Source organism: Schistocerca cancellata, chromosome 1, assembly GCF_023864275.1.
Source record: "Schistocerca cancellata isolate TAMUIC-IGC-003103 chromosome 1, iqSchCanc2.1, whole genome shotgun sequence".
Lineage (NCBI taxonomy): Eukaryota > Metazoa > Arthropoda > Insecta > Orthoptera > Acrididae > Schistocerca > Schistocerca cancellata.
Genome location: NC_064626.1, coordinates 285,460,499 through 285,477,375, shown reverse-complemented (window position 1 = coordinate 285,477,375; position 16,877 = coordinate 285,460,499). Strand labels below are relative to the sequence as shown.

The following is a 16,877-nucleotide window of genomic DNA, read 5'->3' as shown; positions in this document are numbered from 1 at the left end:
TTGCACAGTATAAATTTGTTTACATTTTAATGTTGGATTTTTCATACCCTATTGTTAAGCCTACTAAGACACCAGTTTTTGCCGCTAGCAAAATAATCTTTATTCATGGATAGTAGTAGAAAAAGTTGCTATTTTCATCTTCTCTGTACTTTCTAGAGCTTTTGCATATTTTACTGATCGATTGAGGGAAATGGCCAGAGTGTTGGTTTGGTGCATCATCCAAATTAAAACATTTTCCAGCATAGGATGTCTTCCAGCTTTCTCACTTTCTGACATTTTGTTGCCCTTTCACAAGCAGTATATTAAAGATCTTTCCATTTGCTAACAGTGACTTGTAACAAGGAAGGTGACATCCCAAGATGCTTCGAAATTTCTTTTCATGATGGTATCTGTTTTTTGCTTGCCTTACTTTATGATTTGCAATTTCAGGGCTATTGTAAATGTGTTTTTTATTTTTTTGCACAACCATTTTAATGTACTGAAATAAAAAAAAGTTATTCCCTAATCAAAAATTTCATCACAGCTGGGCAGTTGGTAGGAAAACTTTGGGGTTTTACTTGCATGAGGAATATTACCAGTAGCTGGGAGGAAGTTTTCCCTGTCCACTTCTTTACAACTACTCAACTGTTGTGCTACCTGATAAGATGCCTGTCATCTTTTGACATGCTATTGTGATCCTCAGCTTCAGAGATTCGCTGCTGAGAAAGGGAGCAAGTCTGATGAGGAAAATACTTCATGTAGGCTTTTAAAGACTGGGATCAAGGAGTGTTCTACATGGGAAAGCATTTTAGATGAGAACATTTTACTGAGGTTCCACTGTAATATATTTGGAGAACTTTGTTCAAATTTTTCATTGTCTTATGTCCTTGACTGTTTACAAAATTAATTATTGGTTTGATTGGATGGTGTTTCTTATGAATTTTTGGCTAAGCTTCCATATGTTAGGTTTGTGGATTCAAATGCAGGTAATTTTACCTTTACAGCTAATAGGTGGAGCATTCTATTAAGGAGATTCTTTACTATTGCTTGAAATTACCTCTAACTTAGTAGTGTTGTTACTGTTAGGGTCATTCCACGTCAAATCAACAAATGAAACCATCGTTTTCAACCTTACCGTCTTGGGTTTAAATGAAATTAAGTATGCCTATAGTACTCATAAATAGTACCACAAATTAAATTTTTCACATTTTTCTGATAAAAAGGTACCGAGTAATGGACTTTAAAAAATTGAAAAATGACACATTTTTGACTCACAGAACAATGTTGTTTTCTTTATCAACATTGTTGAATTTATCGAATTTTGAAAAACTGTATTTTTAAAATTCTCAAAAAAATATATGTGAAAGATACACTTTACATTTACATATTCTGAAAGTTTCTACTTGGGATGAGCATGGGATCACTATCAACAGCAATTTTATGTTTACCATGATTCTCCAAAATCACAGTCAGATAGGTGAATTTCTGTTATTTTGCTACACATGAAAATATTACAGTGTTAGATTTTGTTACATGGTCCACAAATTGTACTTTTGAAACGAATAACTGCTTATTAAACTTTAGTGCTAACTATTTATTAATAGCTGTAAAACCACAGGAAAAAAAGAAAAAAAGGAAGCTATCTCTCATTTTAAAGATTATATATAAAATGGTTCTTTTTGGTGTTACTATCTGCAATCTATTCAGTATTCTATCTCTGGTTAATACTGTCAGCAATTTTCACCTATTATTGAAAGTGACCCACACATTCTTTTGTTGTGAGGCAGCTGTAGTGAAATTACCGCGCGACTGCTACGGTCGCAGGTTCGAATCCTGCCTTGGGCATGGATGTGTGTGATGTCCTTAGGTTAGTTAGGTTTAAGTAGTTCTAAGTTCTAGGGGACTGATGACCTTAGAAGTTAAGTCCCATAGTGCTCGGAGCCATTTGTAGTGAAATTATGTGATTAACTCTGAAATGTGTTTAACTCTGAAATGTGTTTTTAATCTAGCTTAACGGTACTTTTGTACAAACCTCACAAGAGTCTGTAAGTTTGTATGCCTACAACCAGTTAATGTTTGCATACTATTAACATAATGAAATATTTTTTTTACAGAAAGTGAAAGAATAGAGAAGTAATATTGTGTAGTATTGAATACAGAAAGCTGGGGCATTCAACTTCAAAAACATTTTTTTTTAAATTAGTTTGTTCACTTGAGAAATATAAAATGCCTAAAATTTCAGCTTTGTGCTGTAATCCATTTAATGAAAAGGGCCACAATAACCACAAGAAAAACTTAAGGCCTGTTTCATAATGGATGATAGCAAGAAAACCTTTCTTAACTTTAAATCAAAAAGTGTGTGACAACTGCCGTAAAAAAAAAAATTGCACAAGTAGAAATTTGTGATACGTCTAGCACAGAAAATGATGATGATCTACTGTATTCTGTGGTGAATCAAGAAAATGAAAAGGTTTTATGTGATAGTGACGTACAAGACATTGCAGCAAGTGAGCCCTTAGAAAGGTTGAATGCTTCTTTGCAGTCCGCTGGTGAATCGCCAGTTAAGAAGAAACAACTGTGTGAAGCAAAATATCCTAAGGAAAAACTAATTAAATTAACTTCAACAATTCAAACAAAGGTATTATTGCTTCTTTCTGAAAAAGAAGAAGAGGTACATGATCATGCAGAATCTGAGATGATCAGTCACCTAAAAGATAAATTTCGTACACGTACATCTTGAAGTAAACAGATGGAAATTCTTACCATTTTACCTAAAAGCTGGAGTGTTAAGAAGCTTCAATATGAATTTAATGTAACAAATTACATGGCTCGAAGAGTAAAAGATTTGGTGAAGGCCAAGGGAATTTTGTCTTCACCAAACCCAAAACCTGGCAAGACTCTTGATCAAACAACTGCTGATTTTTTAGAAACTTTTATTGTTCTGATGAGATAAGCAGGGCAATGCCTGGGAAAAAAGATTTTGTGCTTGTGAGAGATAACGGAGATAAACTGCAAGTACAAAAACGGCTAGTTTTAAGTAATTTGAAAGAAATTTATGTGAACTTTAAAGACAACCATCCAGAGCTCCACATTGGATTTTCGAAGCTTGCAGACCTACGTCCCAAAAATTGTGTTTTAGCTGGAAGTAGTGGTACACACAGTGTCTGTCTGTCTGTCTGTGTCTGTCTGTCTGTGTGTGTCTGTGTGTGTGTGTGTGTGTGTGTGTGTGTGTGTGTGTGTGTGTGTGTGTGTACATACTACCCATTAAAACTTCAAACTCATGCTGACTGGATGTAACATTCCTCAGCTGACAAAGGATGAAGATAATCCAATAAAAACTTACAAAGACTGAATTGCAAGAGTTGTATGTAATCCGTCATTACCTGCTTGTTATTTTGGTGACTGTAAATTCTGCCCTGGCCCAGAAACATTTAAGACATATTTACAAGATTTGTTGAATACTAATGATGTTGATAATATAACTTATCAGCAATGGATTTCCGTTGATCACACATCTCTAGAAACAATCATAAATCATCTGACAAGTTTATTGGTTTTTATTTTTATTTTATTTTATTTTATTTTTTTTGATAAATTAAAATCACTTACACGACATTCATTTGTTGCTAGTCAACAATCAACCTTCCAAAAGAAACTGAGAAATGAACTTAAAGAAGGCGAGGTCTTAGCGATCTGTGAGTTTTCTGAGAATTACTCCTTTGTCATCCAGGACGAAGTTCAAGGCTATCACTGGACAAACATGCAAGCAATGATTCATCCCATTGTTGCTTATTACAAGGATGGGAACAAACTCAAGCACACAAGTCTTATAATCATATCAGAATGCCTAACACATGACACTGTTGCTGTGGATTTGTTCCAGTCATACTTGATGGACTTCCTGACTGTTAAATTCAGTAGAAAACCAAGAAAAATATATTATTTCTCTGATGGAGCAGTTCATTATAAAAATAGGAAGAACTTTATCAACCTGTGCCAACATGAAGAAGATTTCCAGACTGAAGCTGAATGACATTTTTTCAGCCACATCGCATGGGAAGGGAGCTAGTGATGGTGTTGGTGGAACAGTTAAACGACTTGCAGCTCGAGCAAGTCTGCAATGGCCATACAGTGATCAAATAATGACACCAAAACAACTTTTTATGTTTGCCAAGGATAACATAGAAGGAATGAACTTCAAATATGCTACTAAAGAAGATCACAAAAATGAAGAAATGAAGCTTGTGGAGAGATTTGAGAAATGCTGCAAAATTGTAGGGATACAAAAACTTCACACTTTTATTCCTTTTAGCAAGGAGAAAATAATAACAAAAGCGTATTCAAACTCTGATGATAGTAAAATTGAACTGGTGACAGTTTCTGACAGTGATACAATACTGTTCAAAGACATAAAAGGATATGTTGCTTCTGATTATAATGGACACTGGTGGTTAACCTGTGTACTTGAAAAAAATCAGGAGAAGGACGAAATCACAGTTAGTTTCTTACATCCACATGGACCTCACCATCTTTTACATTCCCGAGTCAGCCAGACATGCTTTCCATAAGCAGTAGGGAAGTAGTGGCAATCGTGAACCCTCAAACAGCTACAGGGCGAACATATAAATTATCCAGTGCAGAAATGTTGATGATGTGCAACAGACTGATTAGTTCGAAGTATGAAGAAGTGCACTAATAGGACGCCTATTTGTAGATAATAGTAATTACTAACTGAGTTTAGGTCTGATCTCAGGTATTTATCTTTCTGTGTTTTTTTATTTTTTTATTTTTTAAAGTTTTCATTTTGTATTTATTAATTACAGAAGCATAAAACATATGTTCTTTTGTCAATTATAAGTTATTTTTAATTTCCACATTTTACAACAACATACAGCTGGTGAGAAGTAGGCCTAATATATAAAATAAATTAGTACCACGACAGTGGTACTTGATCGTCGGGAGTATGTGGCTGAGGGACTGCGTCAGCTTTCAGACAACACCACATACAAAGTTTGCCAAGGTAATCCCGTTCCTGATGTCCAGGCAGAGCTTCAAGGAATCCTCAGAACCTTAGGCCCCCTACAAAACCTTTCACCTGACTCCATCAACCTCCTGACCCCACAGACACCCCGCACCCCTACCTTCTACCTTCTTCCTAAAATTCACAAACCCAATCACCCCGGCCGCCACATTGTAGCTCGTTACCAAGCCCCCACAGAACGTATCTCTGCCTACGTAGATCAACACCTGCAACCCATTACATGCAGTCTCCCATCCTTCATCAAAGACACCAACCACTTTCTCGAACGCCTGGAATCCCTACCCAGTCTGTTACCCCCGGAAACCATCCTTGTAACCATTGATGCCACTTCCTTGTACACAAATATTCCGCACGTCCAGGGCCCCGCTGCGATGGAGCACTTCCTTTCACGCCGATCACCTGCCACCCTACCTAAAACCTCTTTCCTCATTACCTTAGCCAGCTTCATCCTGACCCACAACTTCTTCACCTTTGAAGGCCAGACATACCAACAATTAAAGGGAACAGCCATGGGTACCAGGATGGCCCCCTCGTACGCCAACCTATTCATGGGTAGCTTAGAGGAAGCCTTCTTGGTTACCCAGGCCTGCAAACCCAAAGTTTGGTACAGATTTATTGATGACATGTTCATGATCTGGACTCACAGTGAAGAAGAACTCCAGAATTTCCTCTCCAACCTCAACTGCTTTGGTTCCATCAGATTCACCTGGTCCTACTCTAAATCCCATGCCACTTTCCTTGACATTGACCTCCATCTATCCAATGGACAGCTTCACACGTCCGTCCACATCAAACCCACCAACAAGCAACAGTACCTCCATTATGACAGCTGCCACCCATTCCACATCAAACGGTCCCTTCCCTACAGCCTAGGTCTTCGTGGCAAACAAATCTGCTCCAGTCCGGAATCCCTGAACCATTACACCAACAACCTGAAAACAGCTTTCCCATCCCGCAACTACCCTCCCGACCTGGTACAGAAGCAAATTGCCAGAGCCACTTCCTCATCCCTTCAAACCCAGAACCTCCCACAGAAGAACCCCAAAAGTGCCCCACTTGTGACAGGATACTTTCCGGGACTGGATCAGACTCTGAATGTGGCTCTCCAGCAGGGATACAACTTCCTCAAATCCTGCCCTGATATGAGATCCATCCTTCATGAAATCCTCCCCACTCCACCAAGAGTGACTTTCCGCCGTCCACCTAACCTTCGTAACCTCTTAGTTCAACCCTATGAAATCCCCAAACCGCCTTCCCTACCCTCTGGCTCCTACCCTTGCAACCACCCCTGGTGTAAAACCTGTCCCATGCACCCTCCCACCACCACCTACTCCAGTCCTGTAACCCGGAAGGTGTACACGATCAAAGGCAGAGCCATGTGTGAAAGCATCTACGTGATTTACCAACTGACCTGCCTACACTGTGACTCATTCTGTGTGGGAATGACCAGCAACAAACTGTCCATTCGCATGAATGGACACAGACAGACAGTGTTTGTTGGTAATGAGGATCACCCTGTGGCTAAACATGCCTTGGTGCACGGCCAGCACATCTTGGCACAGTGTTACACCGTCCGGGTTATCTGGATACTTCCCACTAACACCAACCTATCTGAACTCCGGAGATGGGAACTTGCCCTTCAGTATATCCTCTCTTCTCGTTATCCGCCAGGCCTCAACCTCCGCTAATTTCAAGTTGCCGCCGCTCATACCTCACCTGTCTTTCAACAACATCTTTGCCTCTACTTCCGCCTCGACTGACATTTAACATCTCTGCCCAAACTCTTTGCCTTTACAAATGTCTGCTTGTGTCTGTGTATGTGCGGATGGATATGTGTGTGTGTGTGCTAGTGTATACCTGTCCTTTTTTCCCCCTAAGGTAAGTCTTTCCGCTCCCGGGATTGGAATGACTCCTTACCCTCTCCCTTAAAACCGACATCCTTTCGTCTTTCCCTCTCCTTCCCTCTTTCCTGATGAAGCAACCGTTTGTTGCGAAAGCTTGAATTTTGTGTGTATGTTTGTGTTTGTTTGTGTGTCTGTCAACCTGCCAGCACTTTTGTTTGGTAAGTCTCATCATCTTTGTTTTTAGATAAATAAATTAGTTTTTTACGAATTTTTAAAGCACCGCCCTTAACGTAAAATTACTTTTGATAGTGATCCCATGCTCATCCCAAGTTGAAACTTTCAGAATATGTAGATGTAGAGTGTATCTATCACATATATTTTTTTTGAGAATTTTAAAAATACAGTTTTTCAAAATTTGGTAAATTCAACAATGTGTTTTTTTAACAATTTGTGTGTGTGTGTGTGTGTGTCTATATATAATAAGAACACCGTGAATTCATTGTCCCAGGAAGGGGAAACTTTATTGACACATTCCTGGGGTCAGATACATCACATGATCACACTGACAGAACCACAGGCACATAGACACAGGCAACAGAGCATGCACAATGTCGGCACTAGTACAGTGTATATCCACCTTTCGCAGCAATGCAGGCTGCTATTCTCCCATGGAGACGATCGCAGAGATGCTGGATGTAGTCCTGTGGAACGGCTTGCCATGCCATTTCCACCTGGCGCCTCAGTTGGACCAGCGTTCGTGCTGGACGTGCAGACCGCGTGAGACGACGCTTCATCCAGTCCCAAACATGCTCAATGGGGGACAGATCCGGAGATCTTGCTGGCCAGGGTAGTTGACTTACACCTTCTAGAGCACGTTGGGTGGCACGGGATACATGCGGACGTGCATTGTCCTGTTGGAACAGCAAGTTCCCTTGCCGGTCTAGGAATGGTAGAACGATGGGTTCGATGACGGTTTGGATGTACCGTGCACTATTCATTGTCCCCTCGACGATCACCAGTGGTGTACGGCCAGTGTAGGAGATCGCTCCCCACACCATGATGCCGGGTGTTGGCCCTGTGTGCCTCGGTCGTATGCAGTCCTGATTGTGGCGCTCACCTGCATGGCGCCAAACACGCATACGACCATCATTGGCACCAAGGCAGAAGCGACTCTCATCGCTGAAGACGACACGTCTCCATTCGTCCCTCCATTCACGCCTGTCGCGACACCACTGGAGGCGGGCTGCACGATGTTGGGGCGTGAGCGGAAGACGGCCTAACGGTGTGCGGGACCGTAGCCCAGCTTCATGTAGACGGTTGCGAATGGTCCTCGCCGATACCCCAGGAGCAACAGTGTCCCTAATTTGCTGGGAAGTGGCGGTGCGGTCCCCTACGGCACTGCGTAGGATCCTACGGTCTTGGCGTGCATCCGTGCGTCGCTGCGGTCCGGTCCCAGGTCGACGGGCACGTGCACCTTCCGCCGACCACTGGCGACAACATCGATGTACTGTGTAGACCTCACGCCCCACGTGTTGAGCAATTCGGTGGTACGTCCACCCGGCCTCCCGCATGCCCACTATACGCCCTCGCTCAAAGTCCGTCAACTGCACATACGGTTCACGTCCACGCTGTCGCGGCATGCTACCAGTGTTAAAGACTGCGATGGAGCTCCGTTTGCCACGGCAAACTGGCTGACACTGACGGCGGCGGTGCACAAATACTGCGCAGCTAGCGTCATTCGACGGCCAACACCGCGGTTCCGGGTGTGTCCGCTGTGCCGTGCGTGTGATCATTGCTTGTACAGCCCTCTCGCAGTGTCCGGAGCAAGTATGGTGGGTCTGACACACCGGTGTCAATGTGTTCTTTTTTCCATTTCCATAATAGAAGGAAACATTCCACGAAGGAAAAATATACCTAAAAACAAAGATGATGTGACTTACCAAATGAAAGTGCTGGCAGGTCGACAGACACACAAACGAACACAAACATACAAACAAAATTCAAGCTTTCGCAACAAACTGTTGCCTCATCAGGAAAGAGGGAAGGAGAGGGAAAGACGATATATATATAAAAACTAATGATGTTTGGTATCATATAAAAGCTCTTTAAAAGAGTTTTCCCAATTAAGTAAATTTTATTGTTCTAGCTTAATTAGAACATGAGTTGTAAAGAAAACAACTTTGTTCCGCGAGTCAAAAATTTGTCATCTTTTCAATTTTTGAAGGTCCATTAGTCTGTAACTTTTCGTCAGAAAAATGTGAAAAAATTAATTTGTGTCATGATTTATGAGTAATATATGCTTACTTAATTTCAAAAAAATCTGAGAGGGTCAGGTTGTAGCACTTATTTATTTGACATGGAATTGCCCGTTAACAGTGTCTAAGGCAGTGTGAAGAACATAAAAGAGAAGAAACGAAAGAAAGAAAGAAAGAAAGAAAGAAAGCTCTACAATCTTCCACAATGAATGATATCAGAACCATAAAAATATGAAACAGTAAACTGAAAGAATATAAGAAAATAACTACTAAAAATGAACACATTGCTGGTCATTTAGGAGGACACTTGTGTTTGTAAAACTGAAGAGTTTTTTTCCAATGTAGCAACATTATTCAGTTACCTATACTCCAGAAACCACCTTAATGTGATTTCCAAATATCCTACCATTATATTCCCTTTTCTTACATGACTCTTAAACATGCCGTTCTGCAATGCTGATTCCCTCTTCATTCTTTTCCTTAATTTCATATTCAGCTGCTATTTTGCCCTCTCTTCTGTTTCTTAATATTGAAATCCTGTCACCTATCATAATTAAATTTCAGTCTCCCTTAATTTACTAAATATTTTTTTTTAAATCTCATGCTATATTTCTTCAGTGTCCTTATTTGTGTAGTTAGCAGGCAAATGCACTAGTGTGGTGGGTAATGGTTTTGTGTGTATCTTGGTTAGGATGATCGATTCATCATGGTGTTCAGTCAGTTACCCACATTTCCTATTTTCTTGTTCACTTTTAGACATGTTACAGCATTAACCCTATTTGATTAAAGATATATTCCGCAGCAACCTTCCACAGCAATATGTTCCTTCAGAAACCTGTAATGACTATTTAGGTGTTTTTGTGTGCACGATACGGGCATAATTTTATATAATGTGTTGTATTACTGTAGTTAATCTAAAACATCATTCATTGTGAATAGTAATTTTTTTACACTAGTGACATAGTGATGTCCTACACAAGATAAGACACATTTGCATAATAATCGTAAAACAAGCCTCATCCACATTTCAGTAATATGGTAAAAGTGACCACCAGCAGACCGGGGAGAAAACGGTCTCAGAATGCCCATGGAACAAATAAGTAATAGTGATTTCATGCAGTGTTTTGTCATTAAACCTATAGATTGCTTAACTCAGGAGTTCGCTAAAAAAATTACTTTAAAGGAGAAATCAGTCATATTGAGCAACATTTTTTGCAGGAAATAATAGTTTCTCTGAACACTTATCACAAGAAGCACAATGTGCAGGAAAAAATCTGGAACAAACAATGGTCTAATAGCAAAAATCAAATTACAGTGAAATCCAGACCATTAGCTGCTTTCAGACGTTGCTAAATATCAATGGGGACAGTTGAAAATGTGTGCCGCAACCAGGACTCGCACCTGGGATTTCCTGCTTACATGGCAGATGCTGTGTGCGACTGAACTGTCGAGGACACAGAGGATAGTGCAACTGCAGGGACTTACCTATGGCATGCTTCCTGGGAAACTACATTTCCAGCTTACTGTCCACACACTACGTTTGTTGTGCCCTGCCCACTATACTCATTACTCGCGGAAGTCAATCTACAGATCCCCATAAGAGTTTGAGCAAAGTGAGTGCATCCGCACTGAACATGATCAGTGGCCTGTAAGCCTTATCTATATGAAGATGGTATATGTTCTTTTGGACGTGGTTTAAAAATGAAAATTCCACTAGAAAACTCAATTAACTCACAGGGAAACACTCCTCTTTTATGAGCAGCAACTTGCAGCACTCTCAGCAAATACACACAACCAGATTTCCATCATCTTTGTCTCCTTTCTCCTTCGTAGTTCAGGTGGTAGTGGAGCAGCAGAAGCAATTCGCTCAGATCCCAAGTTGTTTCCTTGTCTCTCTTTACAGAATGTACCCTTCAAAAAGCTAGGAATGCTACTGATTTTGTGTGTGTTTACCAGAAGTGCTGTGCTGAGGTACAAATTCACAGTGAACTAACAATAATAATAATAATAATAATAATAATAATAAACTGTTAATAATTAGTAGCTCAAATGGAAGAAGTGAAAAGATCTACCAGGAAGCAAGAGGCAGATAAATACATAAATGCAGTTTGGTATTGTAGGGATGAGGAGGAGGTGGGGTGATCCAATAGAGAAAAGGGATAAGAAACACATACTAAGAAAGGGTATATGTTGATGGGGGAATACTCGTACATAATGTCGTGGAAAAAGGGAGTAGAGTTGGAGAATATATGAATGTGAATTAAGACTTGGTCTGTGATAAGAATCATATGCTTTACAAAGACCAGTCTCTTATTGGGTGTGCAGAAACACTACTTTTGCGACGGAGGATGAAGTAAACATCTACTGCTTAATGTCTTGTTCAAAATGGACTGCATTGTGTGGGCTGTGGCTCATTAAACATGAATGAAACCGTTTTCTAATCATGTTTATTGATTCACTGACATTACAGAGGATCACTCCATCTTCAAACCAATGTGGCACAAATGGCTTTGCAGTAACAAGCCAGGTGACAAACGGAGTATGTCCTCTTCAGGGAGGGAGAGAAGCAAATAAGGTGCTGCATAGTTTTAGGAATTACATTAGTTTTTACTGTACATTGGTGTTTTGCTTCTTACAGATTATGTTACCTCAGTACTACTGTTTCCTACATGCTCCCTAATTTTGTGATAGATGCTCGTTAAACAATTTTTCCATTGTGTGTGTCTGCCAGCTCTGTTAAAGTTCTCAAAGTTGTAGTTACGGGTAATGTGTTGCTGCACATCTTAATTGTTGTTTTCCTTGTCATTTGTTTTCTTCTTCAAATGATACATTCAGTATTATTCAGTTGACAAAAGATAAGAGTGATATTTATTTGCTCCCAGATACCTGTTTCAATTTCAGTTTTGAGTAGAAATTTGTGTTCCATGTCTGAATAACACATTAGTTTGGAAACTTCGTATAATTCGTATTGTTTCAGTTCCATGATGAAACTCGTGCACCTGTGCATACATACAGTTCATATTAAGCAAAAAAATCTACACACCATGCATACAGAAAAAGGAAATGTAAAAAGAAGATTGTCTGGTTGTAGTACAATAATGAAATCTGGTTGGAAAAAGTTTTGTCTTCAGAAAGTTATTTCGTCAAATGTGAAGGCATGAAATGAAACTGCAGTATGTATTTGATAGCGCAAATGATGATAATCATTGTAAAACACACATTTCAGTAGTAGAAGCAACTTTACAAATGTATGTGGAGGGAGTGGTGATCCTAATTCCCTGACAGTTCTTTGTCATAATATAAAATGGCAGGTTACATGTAGAAATGAAACTAGCTCAAAGAATGTCAATAAAATTTGGATGTGTATGTACACTACTGTGTAACAGCTTCCAAATGTTCCAAGACTTTTTCCCCCACAATCAATCTTCCTTTTCATTTATGACTGAAATGTCACATAAAGCATAATTCTGTGCTATAAAAAACTAAACTAATTCTGGACTACACAATAGAAGACTACAAATGAAAGATAAAAGATGAAGCACTTTAAGGACTTAAGGAAACTGCAGGAATCTGATTCTAAAAACAGTAAAAATATGTAAGGAAAATTGGTTGGTAATTTATCGTCTCTATTTGAGGAGGGGAGGGGCAGCGAGAGAGGGAGTGCTTTCTTCAGTGGTATTAGTGATATATTTAACGAGTTGGTAGCAACACTAAAAGAAACAGCCACAGATTCCATGATACTTGATTTTTTCCCCTTCCAAATCAACATTTACACAAATTTCATTGATTTACCATCTTTTTATATATTACTAAGGTGTTGTCACCTATGGGACTAGAACATGATTTGTGATATCACAGTGAATTAAATCTGTTGCAACTTCTGCACTATTTCACATTTGTTAAATTCCCACTAAGGAAATATGTTAGTCATGAAAATTTTCACTTGTTGCAGATTTTGTAGTATTCAGTAAATCGTAAAATTAATTATCAATGTAAAGAGTTATTACAGTTGTTTATACATTTCATTTATGGCACATAATGTCTGCGATTTTAGCTTGGTCTAAGGCCTTATTAATAAGAATATGTCTTGACCATGACTAAAATGTGAAAACCATATGCCACAAGGAGGAAAAAGAGACCCCATGGTAAAAATCTGCATTGTACGATCTTTAGTGAATTGTTTTGTTGAAGATTACTTACTACTGCGTTCTTCATGTATGTGAAACAGTTAATAATGACACTAGTTATGGGCCACCTTCAGTTTAATGTGAATTGGTCTTTACCAACAATCTAAAGCATTTCCAAAGTGGAAAGCCATGTAGTGTGGATATGTGAGCGGTGGCTAGGACATACTGAGTATCAAACACGAGTGACCAGATCACCGTTGGAGAATTAAGTTACAGAATCTAAATTTTTTGTCTGTCGACTCTAAAAATGTGTAGGAAGACAGTGCAAAATGACTTTCTTTTCATATTCTCACATATCCTTCTAATGTAATTTGAACGGTTATAGAGAGGACAGATTGCTGCTCACCATAAAAGTGACACTTTGAGTTGCAGACAGACACGATGAAAAGATTGTTACACATTAAGCTTTCGGCCAAAATCTTCATCTGGAAATCGCCCCCCTCCCCACCCCACCCCACCCCACCACCGCCCACTGCCAACAACATGCAACGCACATGCGACCACTGTTTCTGGCTGCTCAGGTCAGACTGAAAAATAGTTTGTCTGGCCTGAGGAGCCAGAGATAGTGGTCGCATGTGCACTCTGTGTGTGTGTGTGTGTGTGTGTGTGTGTGTGTGTGTGTGTGTGTGTGTGTGAGAGAGAGAGAGAGAGAGAGAGAGAGAGAGAGAGAGAGAGAGAGACGGAGGAGGGGGGAGGGGGGGAGAGAGCATGCTTCCTTGCCTGTTTGTGCGAATGTGTGTGTTTTTCTTTACTTTTCTTTTCTGATGAAGGCTGTAGCCAAAAACTTAATGTTGTGCCTGTCTGCAATTCAGTGTGTCATTTTTACGGTGGGGAAACTATCTATTCCTTCCATAATTTTTGATATTCCAACCTGCGCTTCCTATTGTTAATTTTAATTTTATTTTCCTAATAGGCAGACCGAGAGAAGCTGGCTTCACTCATTGAAGAGACTCTTCGCAACTGCTTCAACAGACAGTCGCCAAACCCAGGGCCCAGCGGTCTTGAGAAGCAAGCTCCATTATTCCCCCCACCAGCAACTGTGCGGAGTGGTGCTGTCCCTGTACATTCGGGTAGTTAGTAGCGGTTTCCTCGCAGGTTGCAGAGCAGCCCGCGATACTAATGTTGTCCCAAATAAATGTGTCTATTTTTTAAGCCAGCTTCGTGCAGTGAGCTAGTCATCCATTTCACTAAAAAGAAAAAAAGGAGGCAACCCACCCTTTCCCCAGACCTTGCTTCTTTTGTGTTCAAATAGGAGCACATTGTTGGCAGGCTATGATGAATTCAAATTGTATTTTGTCATTTATTTTTACTCCAAAATTATAGGCATACTTGTGTATGCGTAATAGAGCAAGTGACAGAATGTTTATCTTCAGTCCAGAAAAGTTGGATTGGTTCATAGTATTTAAAATCAGTGGTAGCCTGTGCATTGTGTACTTCCTGTTGAAATATACGTAAGTGAACCACATTTGTAGGATCTTCCTGATAAATTTTTGCATTCCTGCTGTCAATGAGAAGTGCGTGTTTTAATTGTGTGTCTTTGTGTTTTATTTTCAAATGTTTTGTATGCGTGTATGGATACCATCGTGTCTAAATATGTGTATTTGTTAATAATAGACAACAAAGAAGTGTCCAAAATATGTTTTAAAATGTGAAAGGAACTGAAAAAGGATCTTGGTTAAATATATCAGAAAGATGGAAATATTGTTATGCTGGATAATTCAGTAGATGATTTATGATTTCAAAAATGAAGTAATGAAATGAACAATGAAGTGCAGGATTTCAGTGTGTAATTATAATGTAGCTCTGCTATTCTACTCTTTTTTCATTTGTTCATTCATTCAGTAATAGAACCAAACAATCCATATTAACCAACAGCTGCTTATTATAGGCATGTCAATTTGCACTTTTTAATTAAAAATGTGTGCTACGTATGTTGCTTTATAGCTTGTGTTTTTTTTAAAAAAAGAAGTAAAACAATACTCATGGTAGTTTAATAAGAATTTTGTGTGTATATAATGGAGAAATATTTTGTTATTTTTATCATGTATATGTTAGCCTCTTGAGACTGATTGCTATCTTATTAGGATTTAAATGACACTGGAAGTATCGATACATAGCATATATACCTTAGTGAGTTATGATGGAGGCAAGGGGCCAAGCTATAGTTATAAATGTGTATTTCAAGGAGAACTGGGGGAAGGGAGGAATGGGTATGGGGTAACGGCTGTTGAAGACTTGGAAAATGGATAAAAGCGCAAGAAATACGCTCACCCCTAATTTTGTGTTTAACGGAGAGTGAGTGACAAAAACTGAGGCAAGAAGAAATAATGAAAGCATATCTGTGTAGTATCTTAAGACCTATAAAATATATTTTCTCTCTTTCCCCCGAGCTTGAAATGTTTTTGCTCAAATTCCAGTGCAGTGTTTTAGTGTTAATTGCAAACTCAAATGGTTTTTTGTCTTTGTAACAAACCATTCTGGTGAAGAGATTCTTTTCTGCTGCAATTCTTTTCACAACCTACACACCAGTAAGGCTTTGGGAAAAGAACCTGTGCACTTCTATCACTGACAGAAGAATAAGACTTCATAGCTCAATAAATACAATGTATTGTTATTCCCTAGTCTATTAAGAGAACAGATAAAACTCCCAACACTGCTTTGTATGGCTCATATTGAGCGTGATTAAGACTGTGTTTTGACTGAAACAATGCAAATTTGATGTGAAAGCATTCAGATGATTGGTAGAATGATCGGTAATATTTTCATTAAACAGGGCCTGTTAAACCTGTAAAAGTGCTTTCATTTGGGCATATAGAAATACATGTTTATTGATGTAACAGAAATTTCTGTACTATATGACCAGATAAAACAGTTTCAGGTGATAAATGGTCAATGGGAAAAGGAAAATGTGATTAAATCATTGTAAATGCTTGTATTGTGTGTGGTTACTGCAACCCCTTTGAAATGTCAGTGGCTGTTTCTCCAGTTACGTTACTAAAAGAGCATTCAGCCATTCTAGTTCATTAAAGAAGCATACATACAATCTTATTGCCTTGTGTTCTTTATTTAAATGACCATACCATCCATTATCTTCTCCTGCTTACATTGTTATTATGTAATATTGTTGAATTGTGTAGTGTAATCCGGCAAAAGAGGACATTATGGACTTTCCCAAACCCTCAAATTCACCATGATACACCATCAATGTTTCTGTGAATAACTCCATTTAAGATAGCACATCCATCTTTGTTGTCTGAAATTGTATTTTATGGGTGTGTGTGTGTGTGTGTGTGTGTGTGTGTGTGTGTGTGTGTGTGTGTGTGTGTGTTTTCTCTTCCATGCACAATGCTAAAGCAGAGTAATGCATTTTTTTTCCTAGCTTTGTGTTTAGGAAAGTAAATGATAGTGTCTGGCATAAAATTTTTGAGAACAGTTACGGAAGATAAGGGAATTAATGTGCTGTAAGAGTGTTGGTAAGCAAGGGAATTAATACGCCGCGAGACTGTCGGTAAGCCCATTGGCCTAACACCCTGTGTGCCAGAAGTCTGTTAATGAACATTGTATTGTCCTT

General features: G+C 39.2%; 1 protein-coding gene across 2 annotated transcripts in view; it reads left to right on the top strand.

Annotated features, from left to right (window-relative positions):
* Positions 1 to 16,354, top strand: part of LOC126171387 (nuclear receptor-binding protein homolog) — a 456,634-nt gene extending 440,280 nt beyond the window's left edge. For both annotated transcript variants that reach the window (XM_049920795.1, XM_049920796.1), the window contains one exon: positions 14,220 to 16,354. In XM_049920795.1, the coding sequence (XP_049776752.1) occupies positions 14,220 to 14,384 (165 nt within the window). In that variant the 3' untranslated portion in view covers positions 14,385 to 16,354. The remainder of the gene's footprint in view (positions 1 to 14,219) is intronic.
* Positions 16,355 to 16,877: the final 523 nt, after the last annotated feature.